This window comes from Carassius auratus, chromosome 9 (assembly GCF_003368295.1).
Source record: "Carassius auratus strain Wakin chromosome 9, ASM336829v1, whole genome shotgun sequence".
Taxonomy (NCBI): domain Eukaryota; kingdom Metazoa; phylum Chordata; class Actinopteri; order Cypriniformes; family Cyprinidae; genus Carassius; species Carassius auratus.
The window spans coordinates 2,481,669-2,506,698 of record NC_039251.1 but is presented as its reverse complement, the minus strand read 5'-3'; the positions used below and the strand labels follow the sequence as shown (position 1 = coordinate 2,506,698).

General features: G+C 37.2%; 1 protein-coding gene and 1 long non-coding RNA gene across 12 annotated transcripts in view; both read right to left on the bottom strand.

Annotated features, from left to right (window-relative positions):
* Positions 1-25,030, bottom strand: part of LOC113109173 (NACHT, LRR and PYD domains-containing protein 12-like) — a 1,059,377-nt gene that overhangs the window by 952,567 nt on the left and 81,780 nt on the right. Inside the window, exons 1-6 of one of the 11 annotated variants that reach the window (XM_026272802.1) lie at positions 12,773-12,966; positions 12,469-12,550; positions 8,941-9,057; positions 8,515-8,628; positions 4,792-4,905; positions 2,408-4,310 (exon numbers count right to left, since the gene is read on the bottom strand). The exons of 2 other annotated variants lie outside the window; for them this stretch is intronic. In XM_026272802.1, coding sequence (XP_026128587.1) covers positions 2,408-4,310; positions 4,792-4,905; positions 8,515-8,628; positions 8,941-9,057; positions 12,469-12,518 — 2,298 coding nt within the window. In that variant the 5' untranslated portion in view covers positions 12,519-12,550; positions 12,773-12,966. Of the gene's footprint in view, positions 1-2,407; positions 4,311-4,791; positions 4,906-8,514; positions 8,629-8,940; positions 9,058-12,468; positions 12,551-12,772; positions 12,967-25,030 lie in introns of those variants that run through there. 8 more of the 11 variants (XM_026272798.1, XM_026272799.1, XM_026272792.1 and 5 more) reach the window with 8 other exon arrangements.
* LOC113109247 (uncharacterized) lies at positions 22,680-24,527 on the bottom strand. The gene is made up of 3 exons (XR_003292900.1): positions 24,357-24,527; positions 23,822-24,263; positions 22,680-23,700 (listed from the first exon to the last, which is right to left on the bottom strand). It is a non-coding gene; the product is annotated as an uncharacterized LOC113109247 (long non-coding RNA).

Sequence of the window (25,030 nt, the reverse complement as noted above, 5' to 3'; positions counted from 1 at the left end):
GTATAAAAAGACATTGGACCAATGCTATGGCTCTATTAAGGGAGCATACAAAGCTTCTCTATTACCTCCTCTGAGTTCGTCAGATCATAATTGTATTCATCTAATCCCATGTTATACTACAGAACTGAAGAGGGGAAAAGTTGAATAAAAAATTGTGAAATCTTGGACTGATGATGCTATTGAGAGTTTAAGAGGATGTTTTGACTGTACCATATGGAATGTTTTTATTGATTCATCTGCTGATATTGATGAGCTTAATGATGTGGTTAGTTCCTGGGTAACTTATTGTGTTGACTCTGTCATTCCCGAAAAAGTTGTGAAGATATATCCAAATAATAAGCCATGGGTGAGCACCAATCTTAAGGATTTGTTGATTAAGAAAAAAACTGCTTTTCAACGAGGGGATATGAAGTTAAAAATGTACAGAAATTAATTAGACAAGAAATCAGGAGGGCAAAAAATAGGATATAAGGAAAAAGTTGAAATTAAATTAAGAACAATCTGTATGGGCTCAGTATGGGATAGTCTTAAACTAATGACGGGCTTAAATAGTGGATGTAGAAAACAAGTGAAAGTACCCGGTTATGAGTTACATAGTGTCCTTGCAGAGGATTTTAATAAATTTTACGATTTGAAGAGCTGAACGGTGACATAGAACATGAGTTTTATAACTCCTCTCAAGAGGGAAGTTCACTTGTTTCCTTTAGTGTAGAAAATGTAGTCAATCTTTTTAAACAATGCAAAAATAAAGTGAGTCCTGGTCCAGATGGAATAAGGGGTAGGGTCCTGAAACAATGTGCTGAAGAATTGGGTCCTATTTTTACTTATATTTTTAATTGGTCTTTTGAGGTTCAGTATGTACCAAAACTTTGGAAAGAGTCTATTATTACTCCAGTTGCAAAAAATAACTGTCCTAAAAGCTTGACAGATTATAGACCGGTTTCCTTGACCTCGCTTATAATGTAGGTATTTGAGAAATTAGTAAAGGAGGTATTATTGGAAAAAACTACTCCATTTCTCGACCCAATGCAATTTGCCTATAGGGTGGGAAGAGCTGTGCAGGATGCAACACTGACCTTATTGGACCTGTTGTATAAACATCTGGAGAGTAGTAGTAACCATGCAAGGTTATTATTTGTAGATTTTTCGTCTGCGTTTAACACGATTCGAACAAATTTGTTGGTTCACAAGCTTAGGTCGAGTTTTGGTGTGGATGCAAGAATGGCTGCTTGGTTGCTGGATTTCCTTACAAATAGGTCTCAAAGGGTAAGGGTTAATGGCGCGCTGTCAGATCCCATAATCACATCTATTGGCTCCCCACAGGGGTGTGTACTTTCTCCTCTCCTCTACATCCTATACACAATGAGTTTCGTAGTCAGCTTGAGAATCGGTATATTCTTAAGTTTGCTGAAGATACAGTTATTGTGAGTTTGTTGGTTGGTGAGGAGAGGGAACACGGGCCAATTGTTAATTATTTTGCAAATTGGTGTTGTGAGGCTGGTCTACTTCTGAATGTTGAGAAAACCAAGGACATGTGTATTGACCTGCGGCGAAATCAGGCAGCAGTTCCAGGTACTTTTGTTGATAATCAGATGATTGAATTGGTTGATAGTTATAAGTACCTAGGTACTATCATCGATAACAAACTAAATTTTGCAGAGAATACTAATAGATTGTGCATGATGAGCCAACAAAGACTTTATTGTTTACGGAAATTGGCAAAATTTAATATTGATAGGACACTGATGATTGCTTTTTATAAGGCATATATTGAATCGATTTTAACTTTCTCATTGATTTGTTGGTTTGCCTCTTTAAAGGTCAGAGAAAAACTTCTATTAAAGGTTGTAAACAATTGCAGTAAGGTATTGGGTGTGAAATTGCCTGAGTTGTCAGATTTGTTTGGTATTCAGGTGATAAAGAAAGTGCATCACATTATATCTGATGCATCTCACCCTCTTTACGATTCATTTCAGACCCTCCCTTCAGGATCTTTGTACAGGGTCCCTTTAGCCAAGACTAACAGATTCAAATTTTCGTTTGTTCCATATGCCATTAAGGTGCTTAATTTAAATAGGAAGAGGTAGAAATATAAGTTTTATAACTTCCCAATGTGCTATTAATGTTGTGTATGTGTTTGTCTTGTATGTGGTGATATCATGCTGCAGAACAAATTGCCCCTACGGGGGACAATAACGTTTTTACAATTACAAATTCTCATGTGACGGGGTTGTTTTTACCCGCGCCGCTAACACACGCTTTACTCTAATATCTACTGTATTAAAAACACCTGTCCTGACTCCTTTAAGATTCTGTTATTCAGGAGAAAATCTCTCATTCAGGAACATTTATTGTAAAGGAGTCAGATTGATTATTAAATATGATAGTTTAGTTGATGATGAAACACTCACACAGCTTTTCTGCAGTTGATCACAGCTGGTATCAGTCTTCTTCTCCCCTCAGCTGATGTGTTGTATTTCATGGGGTTCAGTTCATCCAGAGGCTCCTCTGACATCTGAATCATGTAGGAGATTGTTGAGCAGTGAGCAGGAGAGAGTTTCTCTGAGTGTTTGTCTGATTTCACAAACTCCTGAATCTCTCTGAACAGAGTCTGATCTTTCACTTCCAGCAGACAGAGGAACAGATTGATGGACTGATCAGCTGAGAGATGATGACTACTCTTGATCTTGTGTTTAATGTCCTGTGTGGTTCTGCTGATGGTCTTTGAGCTGTTCTCTGTGTGTGTCAGTAGATCCTGTAAGAGTCTCTGATTGGACTCCAGTGAGACGCCCAGCAGGAACCGCAGGAACAGATCCAGATGTCCATTCTCACTCTCAAGAGCTTTATCTACTGCTGATGTTAGTAGATCATACAGAGAGACTTTATAAGATCTGTTTAATCTGAATTCATGCAGTGTTTTCTTGTTCTTTGTTAAACAGCAGTAAAACAGATAGAAAGCAGCGAGAAACTCCTGAACGCTCAGATGAATGAAGCTGTAGACTTTCCTCTGATGAATCACAGATTCCTGCTTAAAGATCTCAGTGCAAATCCCAGAAAACACTGAGGCGTCAGTGACGTCTATGCCGCTCTCAATCAGGTCCTCCTCATAGAACATCACATTGCCCTTCATCAGCTGTTTGAAAGCCACTTCAGCAAGTTTCACCATCACTTCTCTGTCGGACGGCAGGAGTTTCTCTGGATCTCTCTCTTCATACTTCTGCTTCCTCATGTTGATCTGAATCAGCAGGAAGTGGATGTACATTTCAGTCAGAGTTTGAGGGATTTCTGCTCTCAGATCTTCTTCCAGGAGCTTCTGAAGCACAGTGGATGAGATCCAGCAGAAGACGGGGATGTGGCACATGATGTGGAGGCTTCTTGCTCTTCTGATGTGTGAGATGATTCTGCTGGCTTGATGCTCATCACTGATTCTCTTCCTGAAATATTCCTCCTTCTGAGGCTCAGTGAATCCCTGAATCTCTGTCAGACGGTGGATGTATTCGGAGGGGATCTGATTGGCTGCTGCTGGTCTGGAGGTGATCCAGATGAGAGCAGAGGGAAGCAGCTCTCCTTTCATCAGCTTTGACATCAACACAGCCACTGATGAAGTCTCAGTCACATCACAAACTTTCTGAGCGTCTGAAAACATCAGTGTGATTCTGCTTTCATCCAGACCATCAAAGATGAACACAACTTTACACTCCTCATAAATCTGTGAGTCCAGATCTCGAAGTTCAGGATGAAAGTCCAGCAGAAGTCTGTGAAGACTGTACTGATGATCTCGGATCAAGTTCAGCTCTCGAAATGGAAGCACAAACATGAAATCTACATCCTGATTGGCTTTTCCCTCGGCCCAGTCCAGAATGAACTTCTGCACAGAGACGGTTTTTCCGATTCCAGCGATGCCTTTAGTAAGAACAGTCTTGATCTGCTCTTTCTCCTCAGATCCTGCTTCAGCGGAGGCTTTAAAGATGTCATTGCAGTAGATTGGAGTGTCTTGTGAGGGTTGTGTTCTGGCTGTTTTCTCCATCTGTAAAACCTCATGTTCTTCATTCACTCCTTCTCTCTCTCCCTCTATGATGTAGAGCTGTGTGTAGATGCTGTTCAGGAGGCTTTCATTCTCCTGGAGTTTCAGTCCCTCACATAATCTCTCATACTTGTTCTTCATGCTGGTTTTGTGCTGCTCTTTGACTCTCTGTAGTTCATCATTCACTGCTTGATCATGTTTATTCAGAGACGCTGTAACGCTCGTGTTGTTCAGACAGAAGACAGAGGAGAATCCTCCAGAGATGCTTCGCTCTCCATCTGCTCTGCTCAAATATCACAAGAACAACTGATTAAACATTTATCAAAATAAAGGATGTGTAAATTAACATCTAAACTGATAGAGAGTTCAGTCTTGTATTTTCAGTATAATTTCAGTTTGTTGATCTGTTTAACTCTTTGTGTAATAAAATCATAACTCATCTCTCTGTCAGGACTCGACAGTGTGAGCATTTTACTCTGATCTGCAGCAAACACTAGATGTGTGTGAACAGTGAAGTGTGTTCAGGAGCACAAGAGCCAATAAAACAAGCTCCTGCAGCTCCTCACAGAGTCTTCAACACCTTACACTGCAGAACAAACATCTTCATTATTATTCTTTACTCTCTTAAATGTGGAGAATCACCATACAGTCTGAAGTGATCATTAATGTAGGAGCTCGTGTGCTCATTGTGTCGAGTGTCTGTGTGTATTGAGTGTGTTTCTGACTCCTATAAAGCAGTTCAATTATCACCACACGATTATCCTCACCTGGGGTCAGAGGTCACTGCTTCATCACTGAGTTTAGGAGGATCAAGCATGGATTCGTCACTCTTCAGAGACACACAGCTGTGATCAGGAGATGAAGATCTCTGACTGCAGATCCTGAGAAAACACACAGAAATATCACACTCTTTTGCTGTAAACAGTGATGATGACAGAAAGTGAGAATCTGCAGCATCAGTCAGATGTGACGCCAAAACACATTTACATCATGATCATCTGATCCGGACGCCTTCTCCACATGTGTGAATGGTTTCCAGCAGAAGACAGTTTGTCTTCCACTAATAAACAAACTCTTAGCAATGCTGTGAGGTTTTCTGACCGCACTCTCAGTCATACAGGGGTCAATCATCCAAACAAATAGTTCAAACTACATTTATCTTGAGGAAAAACCCAGTGTCTATACGAAAGAAAATCTCAAGGCATTCAGATCTCTACATAGGCATATAACATAGTATTTTAAAGTCACGTCCAGCACACTGATTACTGATATTTGCCCAATGATATTTGTCTATTACAAACTGAAGTACTGTCTAGTGACAAGAACACTAACCGCAGCTCTACAAGACTATTATAAAGCAGCCAAACAACTATAAACTGATTCTGAGCTGCACTTCTGGGTAAGTGTGTTATTAACTGTTCTTCATGATAAAACACTAGAACTACTGCTACTACTGTCTAGTCTATGAACATGTTTCAGGTGTAAATATCACTGTATGCCATAACTGTAGGACTAATACACTATTTCCTCTGTGAACTTCATATCTGAATATTATGTAGATCTATTGTTTACATCAAATTCATGTTTTATTCATCAGTGCAGTCTTTCTCTTCAATGATTGAAATCATAAACGTCTGTTTCGCTTCAAAGTGTGTCTTCGATGAAGGTATTCTGTAAAAATGAAAATCATGTTTTGTTGCATTCTGATTCTGTAAGAAAGGCACAAAACTTTTGTTCTTTTTTTTCCTCCACTTGTTTCAGTTTTTGTGCCTCAATAATGCGCTAATAATGGATAAGATATCTCAAATAAAAGTTGTTTACATTTAATCCACAAGAGAAAATAGTTGAAGTTATAAAAATGACCCCATTAAAAATCCCCTCGACTCACTCAATACTGTGTTGTTAGCTGAATGATCCACAGCTGTGTGTTTGTGTTTAGTGATAGTTGTTCATGAGTCTCTAGTTTGTCCTGAACAGTTAAACTGTCTGCTGTTCTTCAGAAAAATCCTTCAGCTCCCACAAATTCTTTAGTTTTCCAGCATTGTTGTGTTTTTAAACATTTTTCAGCAGTGACTGTATGATTTTGAGATTTATGTTTTCACACTGAAGACAACTGAAGGACTCAAACACAACTATTACAGAAGATTCAAACACTCACTGATGCTCCTGAAGATAAAACCATGCATTAAGAACCTGAAGTGAGACACTCACATCGACTCCATCGTGATAAAGACCCAGCAGAGTCTGTACTTCCTTCATCAAACACCATCTCCAGCTTAAACAACTAGCACATCAATCATTACCTGCGTTCTGCAATTCACTTCTGTAATTCATTCTCCAGCTCTAATTACTGCCTCTTTCTCAAGTACTGTAAATACATATGCCGATCTCTTTATTTATACAACTGTATAAAGAGTAAATAATGCACAAATCTGTACATAAATCTTCTGTTCCAGATTCATACACATTACTCTTCACGCTTTATATCTTACCCTTGGGAGATATCATCAGGAAACATGGTGTTAGCTTTCACTGTTATGCTGATGATACTCAGCTCTATATTTCTTCACAGCGCGGTGAAACACACCAATTTGAAAAACTAATGGAATGCATAGTCGATATAAAAAACTGGATGACGAGTAATTTCTTACTGCTAAATTCTGAAAAAACAGAGGTGTTAATTATAGGACCTAAAAACTCTGCATGTAATAACCTAGAACACGGTCTAAGACTTGATGGTTGCTCTGTCAATTCTTCTTCATCAGTTAGGAACCTAGGTGTGCTACTTGATCGCAATCTTTCCTTAGAAAGCCACGTTTCTAGCATTTGTAAAACCATCTCAAAAATATATCTAAATTACGGCCTATGCTCTCAATGTCAAATGCAGAAATGTTAATCCATGCATTTATGACCTCAAGGTTAGACTATTGCAATGCTTTATTGGGTGGTTGTTCTGCACGCTTAGTAAACAAACTACAGCTAGTCCAAAATGCAGCAGCAAGAGTTCTTACTAGAACCAGGAAGTATGACCATATTAGCCCGGTCCTGTCCACACTGCACTGGCTCCCTATCAAACATCGTATAGATTTTAAAATATTGCTTATTACTTATAAAGCCCTGAATGGTTTAGCACCTCAGTATTTGAATGAGCTCCTGTTACATTATAATCTTCTAGGTCCACTGCGTTCTCAAAACTCAAATCAAAATCAACTGCGGACGGCAGATCCTTTTCCTATTTAGCACCTAAACTCTGGAATAACCTACCTAACATTGTTCGGGAGGCAGACACACTTTTGCAGTTTAAATCTAGATTAAAGACCCATCTCTTTAACCTGGCTTACACATAACATACTAATATGCTTTTAATATCCAAATCCATTAAAGGATTTTTAGGCTGCATTAATTAGGTAAACCGGAACCGGGAACACTTCCCATAACACACAATGTACTTGCTACATCACTAGAAGAATGGCATCTACGCTAATATTTGTCTGTTTCTCTCTTATTCCGAGGTCACCGTAGCCACCAGATCCAGTCTGTATCCAGATCTTATCCAAAATCTTATTCAGATCAGTACAATAAATACAATAAACAATAACATGCATTTTGCATGATCCCTCATTTTAGTAAAATAATTAACAATTTGCAGATTTTGAAAGGGGGATGTAAACTTTTGACCTCAACTGTAACTTTGATAGAAACATTTAAAAATCAGAAATCATTAAAATCAGGGTTGTTGGTTTTTTTGTTTTCTGTAGTGTGCTTTGGGACATATTCCATTAGGATTTGCTGGTTTTAACCCTCTGAGGTCTAAGGGGGTTTTGGGGGCCTGGAAAAGTTTGACATGCCCTGACTTTTGTGTTTTTTTTTTCAGTTGCTTCTAAACATATTCATGGCTAAAGTCCGAAAACACTGTATTCAGTACAAACTGGGATAAAATAATGTGTAAATAGCATGTATGTACATGATTGTGTTTTTGAGAAAACAATGTTTAAGCACGGTTAGTGAAAAATTTAAATTCTGAAGTCACTGAAATAAGGTCATAAAACACATACAGAACATTTGTTCACAAGTCTGTTAAACCTGGAGCTTGTAGCCTAGAATTTTTGCTTCAAAATGATGTGAAAATCAACTTGTTTACTCACTCAAAGAAAACAACAGATTAATTAAAATTTTCTAAGATACATTTTGTTGGTAAATGTCATATGCGAGTAGGTGTTCCCTTGCTACATGATGTGAGTTTAATGGGAACAGGGGTGTACAAACATGTGCCCATTAAGCTCAGCCGGACTTTTTGCATTTAATGATATACATCTTAATCAAAACATTTTTTTCATTTAAAATAACATTTCATATTTTTGTGTGAGATAAATATTTTATAACATAACATCTTACACTGAAACAAATATCTTTTAAACTAAAAATGTCTCAGTGTAGATTTTGGTGAGCTTAATATGTGCGTTTACCCTAATATTTCTATAAAACTGTACCTGAGATCAGTCTTTGTATCTCCACTCTTAAACTTCATTGGAGGATCCATAGACGCATCACTCCTCACAGACACACAGCTGGACTCTGCTTCTGATCTCTTCTGATCAACCGAACTATAACAGAGAGAGATTAAAGTTAATCCTTTCAATTATCATATTTAACAAAGTACAAACTCATATATTATTTAAACAATCACTTCAGGATCATTTCATTTACACTTTTTTTTATTACCAAAGACGTTAAATAGAACTGAGTGCTTTCACAAATGCATCTCTACGTGTAACACTATATATTATTAAAATATCAGATAAAGATAAAAAATATCTTTTAGCAATGTACATGAAACATTTATCATATATTGTAGAAAATATAGATTTTGATAATATAAAATGACATGTTATAATAATATTTATGTAAAACTGTACCTGAGATCAGTCTTTGTATCTCCACACTTAAACTTTTTTACTGGAGGATCCATAGAAGCATCACTCCTCACAGACACACAGCTGGACTCTGCTAATGATCTCTTATGATGAAATAATCTATAACACAACAGATATAATCCTTTATGATCATAATCATTTTCTTCTAAAGTCTTTTATGTTTCATTAAAAACACTGTATGAGGCAGATTAAGGTGTTCAGGGCCCCTAGGTAAGACCCCAAGTATGGTGAACTGGCGCACACACACACACACACACACACAGACACACACACACACACACACACACACACACACACACACACACATACACGCACACACACACACAGACACGCACGCATAGAGAGAGACCAGGGCTCGACATTAAGCTTTTGACACTTCGGACAAGTAAATCCATCATTCACTTGTCAGAGTAAAAAAGTTACTTGTCCGGGGGAAAAAACTTTTTTTTTTTTTTTTTGAAGCAATAGTCTCATCAGTGCTCTATCAGGTATTACTTTAATCAGCATATTTTTTTTATATTTGCTTAAACAGACTGCTGTTACACTTTTTAACTTTATGAAGGACAATATTTTCCTAAACTGATTATCTCAATTCTACCCCTTTCCCCTACCCCTCCGTTTCGTCTCGATTCTCTTGTGGTTGGAGGGGAAGGGGTAAGGGGAAGGGCCAGATAGCTCTTCAAACGAAGATTCGGGACCACACTTCAGACAAAGCAGTATGAATTATCTCAAAATCGCTAATATTTGCTAATGTCATATCATTACAGACTGCATGATAGTGCCACAGCATATGTCTGATCAGGAGACATTGATGGGGGCTAATCCCCCAATAATTAGAAATCCCTAAACCATTTTCTCAAATATTGCCTATTCGAGAGAGAGAGAGAGAGAGAGAGAGAGAGAGAAGTTGCGTGTATTCGCGTCTGTGCGTTTATCTTTTTAGAGTGAGTTTACTTAAAAACAGCGAGTTTATTCTCTCGTCGCTGGAAAATATAATGTAGTGATTCAGTATTTAAACTGTATTCAATAAAAGTCATGGGGCAGCGTTGACAAGTTTATTTTCTCCTGGATGTGTGAGCTGCGTGATTTCTGATGTGTGTGTCAGTAAGCAGCTGATTAATACAGAATGATAATTAAAGGCTCTAATGCACACCAGTATATGTGTGTATTGTAAGAGCTAGATGACGAATGATGGCGTGTGACGGTATAGTAGTGGTGTCCCAATCCTTAGGGGAATATTTTCTGTTACAAGGGACATGGGGAAGGGGAAGGGGTATAAAATAGAATTGGGATTGGGCTTAAATGTACATGTCTCCATTTACGTCAAATTCTTACATGTGATCAATAAATGACGTTAGCATATGGTTGTTACTATTCAAATGAAATCAGTATCAACAAAATTAATCTTCCCAAATGCATTAATCATGTTATTAGATTAATGTTTTACTTTGAAACATCTTTACAAAAATGAAATGTTGGAAAAATGTATTGATACTTTTAAATATGAAATTAAACCATCAGTAAGTGGTGGCAAGTCACTTTCTTAATGCTTAAAAATAATTCGTTCAAACGGCTGATTCATTCGATAAATGAAGCAAGTAACCATTTTTATAAATGACTCACTGAATCATTGACTCGTTCGAAAATGAATAATTTAGTAACGAAACACTGTTGTGTGTTGCTCTGAGATGTGCGACTGTTCTGCTGTGGCTTTGCTTAGAGCTATTTTTGTTAGCGAAATGGAGCAGAAACGATCCATAATGTGTCTAAAATGGAAGTCAGTTAATATTACTTGTTTATTTAACTAAAGCTGTATAAAATATCACATTTGCAATCGAGCTGAAAGTCGGGAAAACATGACTGGTCGTGTGATGTTGCATATTTTAAATAGAATATTTATATTTTTTCTACAGCAGTATTGTTCATGTTTGTTTCTATGTGTGTGCTGTTCTTATAGTGTTTATTTCTCGTGAGTCAGACAGACTACATGAGCCTCAACTGACGAGACCTCGATACTGTCAATACATTATTCATTATTAAACACATTTTACACTGAAATAAAATGTTATAAAATCAGAATCATTCTCGCCAAAGTTTCGGTGCTGACCTAGTTATTGTTTGCTATTAAAATTTTGATCAAGTTTCTTGTCCAGTCGGGCAAGTACAATTCTCTTTCACTTGCCCCTTCACAAAATCCGCTTGTCCTGGACATGACGAGCCCTGGAGACACACACACACACGTTTGTTTTTGTGAAAAGTGTGTTCATCCCATAGGTGTAATGGTTTTTATACTGTACAAACTGTATATTCTATGGCCCTACACCAACCCTACACCTAACCCTAACCCTCACAGGAAACTTTGTGCATTTTTACTTTCTCAAAAAAACTCATTCTGTATGATTTATAAGCGTTTTGAAAAATGGGGACATGGGTTATGTCCTCATAAGTCACCCTCTCCTTGTAATACCTGTGTCATACCCATGTCATTATACAGAGTTGTGTCCTGATATGATACAAAAACAAGAGCACACACACACACACACACACACACACACACACACACACACACGCACAGAGAGAGAGACAGACAGCCAATCCTACAGTGTTTCCTCTACATTCCCAGTGTCCCCTCAGGATTTTGTGAGACTCTGGGGGGTTATAATTGGTTCCTCTTTCCATTTTGGGCCATTTCCCACTGAATATAAATTCACGTGGAGCCACAAAACCTTTTTGATCCCTAAAATGAAGATAAAATGGCATATAGCTAAAGTTTAATATTCAGTTATGTTACAGGACAGGGACGCAGCAATCATTTCAGAAGTGAGGGGGGCAGAAATATGAAATATATTAATAATAATAATAATAATAATAATAATATGTATATCTAATTGACAAAAAAAAAAAAAAAAAAAAACAAAAAAAAAAACCTTTTACAATTTTTAAGTGGCTAAGAAAAAAATTATACTACTGGACAATAGCAAATAATTTGTATTCTATAATTCTATAAAGTTACTACAAACACTTTTTCTATTTTTATCACAGGATAGAGCAGAAAATATATTTTATAGCTTCTGTACTGTAATAAAAAATGCTGTCAATTAGCACTGTATCATTCATATATTTTATTACCTGTAGATGACTTGAAAAACACACATAAACCATATATAAATTTTTTCAACATTTCATTTTTGTCTTGAGCAAGACACTGAACCCCCAACTGAGCAACTGCTCCCGGGGTGCTGCAACATTAATGATACCCACTGCTCCATTAATGATACCCACTGCTCCGTGTGTGTGTGTGTGTGTGTGTGTGTGTGTGTGTGTGTGTGTGTGTGTGTGTGTGTGTGTTCACTTTGGATGGGTTAAATGCAGAGCACGAATTCTGAGTATGGGTCACCATACTTGGTTGAATTTCACGTCTCGTCTCTATATTATCACAATATTGTTTGTCTCCAGACACAAAAACTCCCATCAATGAAGGTTATTTAAAACAGTGTTTTTTCAAAGTACCTGCATCCAGGAGAAAACTCTTGATCTGTGGATGTTTGTGTGTCCTCCATGATGAAACAGAATCTGATCTCCAGCACTGAATAGAAATGACAAACTCAATAATTCAGCTGAACGGATCCTGAGAGAAACAGATCATGAGATACACATGTTCAGATACACAATGATCTAATAAACCACACACAACACCAAACACCATCAAACCACCTTCATCTGCTAAAACAAGAAAATATTAAAACATATAAAACTAAACGTCCTTCAGAGTAAATCTGAAAGCGGAAGTCACTGTAAAGCACTCAGCACTCACCTTATTTACACAGATTCACAAAATCCACCGCCTTTCTATGAAGCAGCTACACGAAAATCATGGCTTAGTTCATATGAAACACTTTGATATTCCGTATAGAATTGATTCTGGCTGTTTAAATGGAGAAACATTAACTCCGAACATTTACTTTCACTTTTATTCGAGACACGGAAAACAAAGATGGCGCCGAGACTTCTTCTTCTTCTTGTATGATTTAATTGCGGTTGACAAGCCAACTTATGGTGTATTACTGCCACCAACTGGACTGGAGTATGAAGCATTAACGGGAAGGAAGTAAAAAATAAATAAATAAATAAATAAATAAAAACAAAAAAATAAATTAAATATAAATAATTAAATATAAATAAATAAATAAATAAATAATAATAATTACATAAATAAACCAACCAGTAGTATTAATATGGAATTTATGTTCTGCTTTCCAATCCTGTTATCTGCAGATACCTAAGAATTTCTCTCATAGTACTTGTCTGCCCTGAGGCACAACTTAACAGATTTGATATAGTAAAATTAATTATTCCCATGTTTCTCAGTTTCTTAAATAACTCTTCTCTTTCTTTGGAATATAATGCACAATGTAGAAGTACATGCTCAATATGCTCTGCTTTACTGCATGTTGTACATAATCCTGACTGATGTTTCCCTATTGTGAATAATGAATGATTTAAACCAGAATGTCCAATTCGAAGTCGAGTAATTATTATGTCTTCTTTTCTATTGTTAAAACATATTCTCCCTTTGCCAACTTGTTTTTGAATATTGTAAACCTGGCGTGTTTGTAACAGCAGCATTGCTCTACTAAACAGCACATTACAGCCAACAGATGTCCTCTGCTCACAGCTGCACTGGGTCTGAGCAGCGATTAATATACTGTTAATATACACATTATATTAACCTACATCTTCTTTGTGATGTTTGTTTTTTCTTGTCCTCATTTCTCACATCAACTTACAATAATACAGAGAGTGCAGCATTCCATTTTATGAGAATATGTAATCATTGATCTAAATAAACAAAACATATCACAAAGTTAATAAGTTCTTATGCAATATTTATTTACAGGGCTTTAAGCCCGGTCCGACAAATGAAATGGTGGTTTTGTGTGCTAGGCCGAAGGAAAGAAGATTGACAGAAGGCATCAGGCAAGGTGTAGGAATGAGAAGTGGATTTAATAAATACTGTTTTGAAAAGTACTTTTTTCAAAATGGTTTGTGATTATTGTCATCTGCAAGATTGTTACAAGAACCTTTAATGAACACTGTGTATGTTGTTATATGTATGTTTTCAGGAACAACCTGTATCTTGACCTGTGGCCTTCCAGACAGGTCAGTTCTGTCAGTTCTGCGACTGAGTGAAATTTATGAAGGCATGTCAAGAGAAATGGCTCTTTAATAACCATCATAGGGATTTCAAGGGATGTGCCTTTGACAGACAGTGCTTCAGGAGAAGTACAAGAAGGGAGTGTACTCTCCTATCAGCTTCCAGCCTGGAGCCGACCAAAGACCTGTCCACATACCACCACAGCACCACGAGCCCCCTGATGGCTATCCTCCAGTGTTTGGAATAACGCCGTTTAAAAGAACAGCGTTAGGTAACGACGTTATTTTTTCAGTAACGGGGTAATCTAACTAATTACTTTTCCCGTCGTTACAACGGCGTTAACATTACTGGACGTTAAATGCGGTGCGTTACTATACATTGATTTAATAAACTATGTAATCCGAACGCACCCCTGACTCACAAAACAAACACACACACACACACACACACACACACACACACACACACACACACACACACACACACACAAGCGACGCATCCAAGTAGGGCTCGAACAGAGATTCGCAGCAGCAGCAGAAATGGCGAGTCAGGAGCAATCCGATGAAAAGTTGGCATTTTCAAGGTGGAGATATAAGCACTACTTGAAATTCATTGTGGTCAAAGGCAAGAACGTGCATGTAATGTGTAGATGTAATGTGTGACACGCATCTACAAAGCTAGTGGCCAAAAATAATTTTCTTACAAAGATAATACTTGAGGTGCAGGATAAAACTCTTGCTGTCTCTTGACGTGCAATAAATATGGAAAGTTATGTACATGTCTGTTCTACTCATTTCAACTGACTTGTGAAAACTACTCAAAAAAAAAAAAAAAAATTCTTTGACATATAGCAACTTTATTATTATTATTTTTTTTTTTTACAGTAACGCAAATAGTTACTTTCCCTGGTAATGAGTTACTTTTATTATAGAGTAATTCAGTTACTAACTCAGCTACTTTTTTGAACAAGCAGTGAGTAACTATAACTAATTACTTTTTTAAAGTAACGTTCCCAACAGTGCTATCCTCTGGGTCCTTCAGAGAGCTGTTTTGTGTTGACTCACCATCAGCAGCTGCTCATGGCTTCTCTAGCAACAACACAGGTCATGGCACACCAAAGTGAGATTGGTACAAGACAACAAAGCACAATGAATGAATGACATGCGTTGAGAATGACACAAGTTACTTCTTCTAGATTCAGGTAACTGTAATGTTCATATATCTGTACATGAATATACAGAGATGAGGGAGTCATTACAACAATCAAGGGAAAGGTTGATTACTTTTACTTTTATCTTCCAACACTTTTGGCTTGAAACATTCAGTGATTCATAGTGATTTCAATCCCTGCAATCAGTTTCCATCAATTTGTACAAATCTTTTGGCTAATGTTTTATTTTGAACTGTTTCCACAAATGTACAGGATATGTTGTTAACCTATTAAAGGTCATTTCTCTGTAAATGTTATTTGTTTGTGTGTGTGGTGTTCTGAATTTATGATTCATTAGTACTTAGATGTATATACTGTATGGTAAACAATTCACTCATGTTTATTTGTCACATGCATGATGTAAAGTTTCATCAGCAGTAAAATGAAATTACAACACTCCTGGCAACTTGTAAAAACATATCAATTATTTATAAACAAAAACAATAATTATAAAAAAGTTAAACAGATTTTTAGTTTTAATAGATTTAAAATATTCTAAATATTCTTATCACAGAATTTACACTCCTTCAGTCTATGAATCAGACGCTCAATGTGCAACAGCTTGGGTCTCCCTGAGCCCCTGCTTTAGCATCTGAGGTCTCCCAGTGAGAAATACAGGTCTGGACACTTTCCAGGACACACAGTCATGCACAAGGAAGCCTCTGTCGATCATAACTGCTATATCTGGCCTAAGCAGAGTAAGAATACCTCACTCTACAAAGATACAGAACAGTTACAACAACACAGTTCTGATGGTTTAGAATTTATTTCCATTCATTCAATCAGTTTGGTTCTAAAAGAGCTAGTGTTAGTCATGAAGTGAACATCCTGGCTTAAAATTCCAGCCATATATTGAACTGATTAGCTGATGCATTACAATAGGACGGGTTCCCAAATGCTTTCGGGTCGGGTTTAGGTTAATGTTCAATGAATAGCTTCAGGTTTAGGTCGGGCTTGGGTTTTTTAGCTAAACTAAAACTACATGCAGTAGACTACACTAGTTTCATAGACACGCGGACGCACAAATATTGGACACAGAAACCAGACATCACACAACACAGACACTTTTATTAGTAAAACAGCTTCGACAGGCTACTGACTCGTAACGTTATATTTCTCTGTAATGAGTGAGTAAAATCACAGTTTTTGAAGTAACTCAGACTCATTGCTTGTAGAGGGTTCGGGTCGGGTTTGGGCTCTAAATGTATCAGATGATCTCAGGTATGGACCGGGTTCAGGCTTCGGTTTAAAGACCGTCCAGACCTCTAATGCCTCTAAGACCTGCATATTTGTGCATAATGTTTTGACCCTGGATGCTTACAGAAGGATAATATTTCATTTAAGTGCCAGCAATATAAGCATTCATAATTTTGTTGGTTCATGTTGAACTGGTGTTGATAAATGTACTCTTTTTAATAAGTCAATTTATATTGTCACTGTTTTTAAGTTACATTGTCTGAAGGGTTTCCCAGTTTTTCAGGGTCCAAATTTTGTTTGTATTATATTTATTAAGAAGGGTCAAATTATAATCTTGATATTGAAAATATTTTCATGTGTGGAGATTTAATTTATTGACAAAGTTTGAGTAAACGAGAATATATTCTATAAAACATATTTACGTTTATTTAATTGAATATTTTAATTTTTTCAATATTTTTGGATTTATAGAAATCTTATATATTTACATGTACAGAAATGTAATATGTTAAAAAATATTAGAAATTATTATATGAACATATATTGCAAATTAATATTTTTACATAGTCTAATATCTTAATGTATTTAAATATAAAGGATATAAATATATGTAAATATTTCAGATTTCAAATATATTTACATATGTTTAATATAATTAAAAAGCAGCCAAAATATATTTTTATATATATTTCAAAATATATTTATATTTGTAAATATATAATATATTTTAGTCTATTTGATTTTAAGATATTTAAATATATCGAAATCTATTTCTGTATGGGAACAACACTACAGAAATGTGAAATAAGTGCATAATCCAATAATTCATTGCAGAATAAAGTGAAAGAGACCATAGCACTGATAATTAACAAAACATATATTCAAAATTTGTCCATAACATAATGAACCTAATTACACAAATTGTATAATTGTACACAATTTGAGTTAAATAACTGATTATATCTGAAACACACTGGACACTTGATAAGAGAAACATTAACTTCTTAACACTTGTAACTGTTACACAAACCATGAGTTTGTTTGCTCTAACATTGTGTTTTAATGGTGCATGTACTTTTTAAATAATCATAACTTGCTCAATTTTCTACCAATTTTCAAACTATTTAGTTCGTTATAAACGTCAGAGATGAGAGATGAGCCACTTTAGTTTTTGATTCTGAATATATTATTCAGGTGTTTTGTTATTTATTTCAGAAATTTTTGTGATGTACAATATTCAGTTTGTGCTGGTCTGACGTAATCAAAATAGTGTTTAAAAATTACTTTCTGTTTTACTTTGTGTTTGTATAGACCATAAGCCAATAGTAGAGCTGGCGGTGTCATTTGATTTGGATGGGAACTTCGGATTGTGAATCATTTGAGTCAGTTCGGGAGTTCAGAGCGTGATTCGAGTCAGTTTGGGAATTCGAAGCGGGATCGCGAATCATTAGAGTCAGTTTGGGGATCGCGAATCATTTGAGTCAGTTCTGGAGTTCGGAGCGCGAATCATTTGAGTTCATTCGGGAGTTCGGAGCGGGTTCGCGAAGGATCGCGAATCATTTGAGTCAGTTTGGGAGTTCGGAGCGTGAATCATTTTAATCAGTTCGGGAGCTCGGAGCGGGATCGCAAATCATTTGATTCAGTTTGGGGATCGCGAATCATTTGAGTCAGTTTGGGAGTTCGGAGCGGGATTCGCGAATCATTTGAGTCAATTTGGGAGTTCGGAGCGGGATCGCGAATCATTAGAGTCATTTTGGGGATCGCGAATCATTTGAGTCAGGTCGGGAGTTCGGAGCGCGAATCATTTGAGTCCGTTCGGGAGCTCGAGCGGGATCGCGAATCATTTGATTCAGTTTGGGGATCGCAAATCATTTGAGTCAGTTTGGGAGTTCGGAGCGGGATTCGCGAATCATTTGAGTCAATTTGGGAGTTCGGAGCGGGATCGCGAATCATTAGAGTCATTTTGGGGATCGCAAATCATTTGAGTCCGTTCGGGAGTTCGGAGCGGGATTGCGAATCATTATAGTCAGTTTAGGGATCGCGAAACATTTGAGTCAGTTCGGGAGTTCGTAGCGTGAATAATTTTAATCAGTTCGGGAGCTCGAGCGGGATCGCGAATCATTTGAGTCAGTTTGGGAGTTCGGAGCGGGATTTGCGAATCATTTGAGTCACTTTGTCAGCAGTAATACTATTCCAATTAATTTGGTTTAATTCACTTTCAAAGGAATTTATTTTTGCTTTAAGAATTCCAGTTGTTTTAATTTTGACCAAAAAGGAGAGTGATGGGGTGCTGCGCCAGATGACCTGGCCTCCACAGTCATCGGACCTGAACCCAATCGAGATGGTTTAGGGGTAAGCTGGACCGCAGACAGAAGGCAAAAGGGCCAACAAGAGCTAAGCATCTCTCGGGGAACTCCTTCAAGACTGTTGGAAGACCATTTCTGGTGACTACCTCTTGAAGCTCATCAAGAGAAGGCCAAGAGTGTGCAAAGCAGTAATCAAAGCAAAAGGTGGCTACTTTGAAGAACCTACAATATGACATATTTTCAGTTGTTTCACACTTTTTTGTGTATATAATTCCACATGTGTTAATTCATAGTTTTGATGCCTTCAGTGTGACTCTACAATTTTCATAGCCTCGAAAATACAGAAAACTCTTTGAATGAGAAGGTGTGTCCAAACTTTTGGTCTGTACTTTTTATATAAATATATACACTATGAATATTACTATTATAAAATAAAATTTTGAATTATTACATGTTTATTTGGACTTCTTCAGGGTTGGGTCATTTACTAGGCTTTTCCCCTCGACACTGCACTGTTCCCAGATATGTTTTGCCTCTCATCAAATGCCTGAGCTCTTTAGAAAGCTGAGACCCTGTAGTTTCTTAGGAAACAATCAGAATAATTGTGTGAAGTACTGGCACAGAGTTATAGAGGCTAGAATATTGTTTTTTCTTTCTGCCGGATAACAAGCATCTCAACTGAACACATTTCAGCCTCTTGGTCTCTTGATATGACTTTAGAAACACAAGCACCAGGTCGTGTGAAGCTGTGTGCAAAAGAAGATCAATACAGAATGAAACAGAAGTACTTTAGACCATTTATTTGCCAAGCTTTGCTTATGTGTTTTGTAAAATGCCCTGCTGAAACTCCCCATAGGACTTTTGGTTACCCAAAATGCACAGTGACAATAAAAGGCTTGTGGCAACCTCTTGGTGTAGAAGAAAATCCTGGTCTCAAACGTGTCAGTGTTTATGATGAAACCCAGGACACAGAGGAACCTTCAAAAGCAAATACTGTATTACTGTGATGATCCTGACAAACCAGGACACAAGAAAGCAGGGATACAAGTCCATTGACAAATTGTCTTCTACTCTTCTAGAGCTGCTTGTGCTTCTTGTTGCTACCAGCTAAAATAAAGTCAAGACGTTTGGAGTGTCTTCAATGTGCTGTAATAAACAACACATTATATAACTTTCAGAAACAAACACTAAAGTGAGATTTAATCACATATTGATATATCACTCTTATATATCTTGAATTATTGTTAGTCAGTGATACACAGACCCTTTGAAGATGAGCTGGAAAATTAAAAATGTTTGGCACAGCAGCATCTTTAATCCGGACATTCTGCCCCGTTTTGTCAAAGTCCTCGGTCCTGAAGAAAAGAAACATTCTGTTCAATTCAATTCAATTCAATTCATTATCATATCTTACAGGTGAAAGGTGATCCACGGGCTCTCGTTTTTAGATGACGGCGATTGGAGAATCTGTAGACTGCACAAAAGTCTGACATCTTCTCCTGTAAAGCCAGCAATGTCCTGTATCATAATGTAAGATGATTTTAACAAACCAAACTGATTGGAAATCATGTGCAACTTCAGTTCTATTGAAAAGAAAGAGCAGTTCTGTCTCTAACACTGATGTGATATTGCTGTGTAGCAGCTAAACTGTAACTACTAGATCTCACTCAGAGCTTCTTGTTATTAGTCAGATAATAACTACAACCACATCCACAAATATTGTCATTTAGACAAAAGATCAGTTGTCATAAAATCGTTATAGGTGTCAGTAAAACCTTTATAACTGAACACCTCACTTGTGGTCTCAGCCAGTAGTTGTGATACACGACTAGATTAAGTTGTGTTTCGTAAAGTAAATTGCAATTTCAACATGTTAGAGCATACAGAATAATATCCACATTAATAACGTTTATCTCTGTCTGTCGGGTAAAGTGTGCTGGAGCTCGCGCCGGTGCGGGTCAGAAGTGCGGATCGAGTCTCATAACGGCCGCTAGGGGACGCTCGCGAGCACCTTCTGAACCCTAAAATGATAAACGGGACACTCTACAGTCTCGTGGACTTAACGGACACGCGCACGCGGCGACTATTGTAAGTCTGTAAGACCGCGAGGACACATGAAGTGTTCATTTGGGACAGGGCCACTCACGCACTCCCCAAAAGCACAGCACGCAACACAGATAAGCGTCCCATTCGAACAAACACATAATTAATAGTTCCCACTCAGATTAATTGAACTAAATTCCTTCTTTGTTTGTAAGGGTAGTCTTGTCAATGTGCGCGTGACATAGTTGTGCACGTGCAGAGTCTGTCAGAGCGGTTCCAGTTTACTTTCGGTTTCGTTTTCTCTGCCGCTATTTCAGAGAGTTGTAAATGTGCGTGCGTGAACCTAAGTTAATTTATCTTTCTTTATCAGTATTGCAGATCATCTTTGGTGTATCAACAGAACCCATCATTCCAGAGGGTTTGTACCAAATTACACTGAAAACACAGCTGTTCAACTGTTTCTATCTCCAAATTGATTCATCATTTTAAAATGCACCTCTTTACATTTAGGCTTGACAGGAAATGTAAGAAAATTATTTCTAATTTCAGACACTCTTTTCCTGTCATAATGATACAATTATATTATATTATTAAAATAAGATCTCTTTACTGGTCCTGGAAAACAACGTTATAATACACAATTCCTCAAAAATCTGTGAGAACATTTTGTATCAGCAAAGTTAAAATTTTCAATCATAAGATCATGTATTTTGGGAAATATTGTTGAATATTTTACTTGTTCCTAAACTAATTTAATCATCTGCAATAGTATATTATTAATTATTTTATCATACATTTTAGTCTACTTACATTATATTTAACACAAATATCATCATAACTCAATATATTCCTGAGTTGTCCATAACATGTGTAAGTGACCATGTGCCTTTCTTCCAGCACTCATCGATGAACAGAGATGATCTATTCACCAAAATACAGCTGTTATTCCAGATAGACATAGTGTTATTTGTGCTAAAATTGTGCTTAAAAACCAGTTTCAAGGGTAAAGTACAATTGTCTAAACTTGTAAAAAGAAGTTCAGTGAATCTTCAGTAATCTGTAGGTAGTTTTTAATGTCTCTTAAGTAAAATATTTTCACTGCATTGCTTTTCAACCATTTTTTTTTTGGGGGGGGGGGTCAATTTGTATTGTTTCTAACAGGATTGAGCGTCTCTGGGGTGATGTCAGAATCACGGTCACCAACAAGTCCTCAGACACGCTGCACTCGCTGGAGGCAGAAGGATTGCTCGACAGATCAGTGATTGAGGAGCTTTTCAGTGTGCACTACACTTTTCTCCCAAGACTTCAGGCAGACTTGGACACATGGTTCTGCAGTACAGACATCTCGTCTTTGTTATTTTGTCATCACACTGCTGTTCATGTAATAAGTGGATTCCTAACTATTTAACCGCTATACCTTCAGGACATTGAAGAGCCAGATCTAGACTGGGACGTAGCAGCTACTTACGATGTCTGTGAAGATATTGAAGCTGTTGTTCCAGAATCTGAATGTGCTTTGAGTGCAGATGGGTTGAGGACTCTTGAACATCTGCTGAATTCAACTGCTCCTAATATCTCTGTCAAAGAACTGAACTTGCTTTGTCTGGAGTTTGCAAAGTGTCTGCTATTGCTCTCCGCCGGCCTCATAATGCTGAGGAACTCTGTGTTTGTCTCTAGCTGCTGTGTAGGTTACAGTACAGGAACATGCATTTACTAGAGGCAAGCAGAAACTATGCTGATCATATCGAATGCTGACAGTCAGGATCAAATGTGCAGAAGTAATGGGGACATGTCCCTGACCAGCAATCCACTGCATGAAACTGCTGACGGTGATCTTGTCTTGTTCTGCATCTCCTTTAGTGCAGTTTGTTTTATCACCTGTTCGCTGTCATCTTCAACCCTGCTCTCCTTACTGCTGCTCCCTTCTTCTGCAGAAAACACACACATCTATGTCTGCAACCTTACTTGTGTTAACAGTCTCTGAACTTGGACTGACAATACCTCACATTTTTAAAGTGCCCCTAATATACTATTTTACAATTGTTTTAGAGGTTTCCTACAACAAGTTTATATTCAAAAGTGTGAAGTGATCCAAATCTTCAGTCTTTTCCACAAGCCCTCTCTGCTCTGACTGGTCAGACGCCCGGTCCGTTGTTGAACTGATTGAGCGATTACATGTGACAGGATTCATGTCAGTAAATTGTCCTGTATCTGTTTACAGACCCTTTGGCATTCATTCATGTTTATTTGGCGCTGTAGCCCGTAACTGGTGTTAAAAACAGAGGAAGACGTGATCTTTCAAGTGTGCTGCATGCTGCCGCTTCACTTGACCTGAGACACACTGCGTGATCGTCACTGCATTAGATAGAGAGCACCACAGACAGATTTATTGGTTACATTTCAAGATAAGATGAACAGAATTCAAATCTGAGAATTTGTTTCTTATCAAAAGTAACAAAGCACAAAGCCTATTGTGGTTTAATGGATGAGAGATGTGCTATAATGTTCTGTTCATTCATCAGCTGTAAAGAGACGATCCATCCTTGGGATTTACCAATCAGTTTATAAAGATGAGATTGGTTCGATTAAAATTGAGACATCAGTGTTTTTTTACCCAGCTGTAATGATAATAAACCTTCCTGAAATTGTCATTCTGCAAGTCTGTAATTGAATACATCAGATTTTTTCCCAGTGCTCCCTCCCTCAAATAATCTAATATTAAACAAAAATTTATTATAAAAGTCACTATAAATTAAACTTAATTGCATCTCTTGTGCTTGTCTTGCTTTTGTCCTGTTATGATGAAATCTTGGTTTGGTCTATCGTCAGCTCTGAAAGAAATTTAATTTAGCTAAATAAAAATGACTACCACACACAAACAACTAATGGTAAGGACTGTAAGTTAAACCAATAATTTCATGAAAACACAAAGCATAAAATAAAAATAATAACCTTTCCCCACAGGTACTTGCATGTGCTTCAATAAAGTCTTCTGAACACATGGCAGAACACACAGGACAAGAAACCTCACAAACAAATGCAGGAAAACACTTCAAACACAGAAAAACTGAATTTTCTCCAGTCATTACTCCAGTCTTCAGTGTCACATGATCTTCAGCAATCATTCTCATATACTGATCTGATTCTCTTAATATCAGTGGTGAAATGGTTGTGCTGCTTCATATTTTCTTGGAATCTCCGATCATTTTTTCTGGATTCATTAAGAAATGAAAAAGATTTGGAAGGACATGAGGGTGAGTAAATTATGACAAATATTGATTTATGGCTGAAGTTTCCCTTTAAAGGAACACAATCCCTTTGAGAACAAAAGTTATGATAATGTTTTGATGTAATCCATGATCTCTCAGAGCTTCCACAGACAACAAGGGTTCTCCTGCGGTGAAGACACAGAAATGTAGTAAGGACATTGTTAAAATGCTCAATGGATCATTGATATATTATGTGTAACAATAACATATAAACTTACCTTATCAATCTGTGATTGGTTTTTATGTGCATCATAGATTTAGGCTCCTCTAGATAACACAACCAGTCGTCTGTGTAAACTATTTAGGCCTTTACGCTCTTGGTTATCAGCATGGATTTTAGCTGATAGCTGATAGTTACTGATCGACTATCAATGCTGATTAATCACCAAAACTGATCTATTAATCAACATCTATTATTCATTTCTTTTGAAACAGAAATATATCTAAGCCATTTCATCCTCAGAGAACTCAGAATCTCTTCAGATGATAAACCTGTGCCAGCGTTTCATTTATTTTCAACCCATTCTCACTCCAAAGGCGTCAAAAACCGAAGCATGGTCAAGCGCCCCTAGCGTCACTTTTATGACGCCAAATGTGCCTCTCGGCGTCGAATATCGAAGCACTACGACCTTCATTGCTTTCAGTGGGAAACTTTTGGCGTCAGAATTCGACACGAGGACATGAGATGTTTATCGCTATGAAATCACGTTCAAGAAGTCTCATTCAGCCCACATCGCGATACTTGCTATCAGTTCCACAGTTTGGGTGAGTAGTCGTATATACGCTCTTTTAATGCCTTTTATAAAATGTATTCTGTCTTCTTTATTAATCAGATTAGTGCCATATGTTTAATCGCTGTATTATATCGGTCATCCGCGGCTGTCTTTGAGTT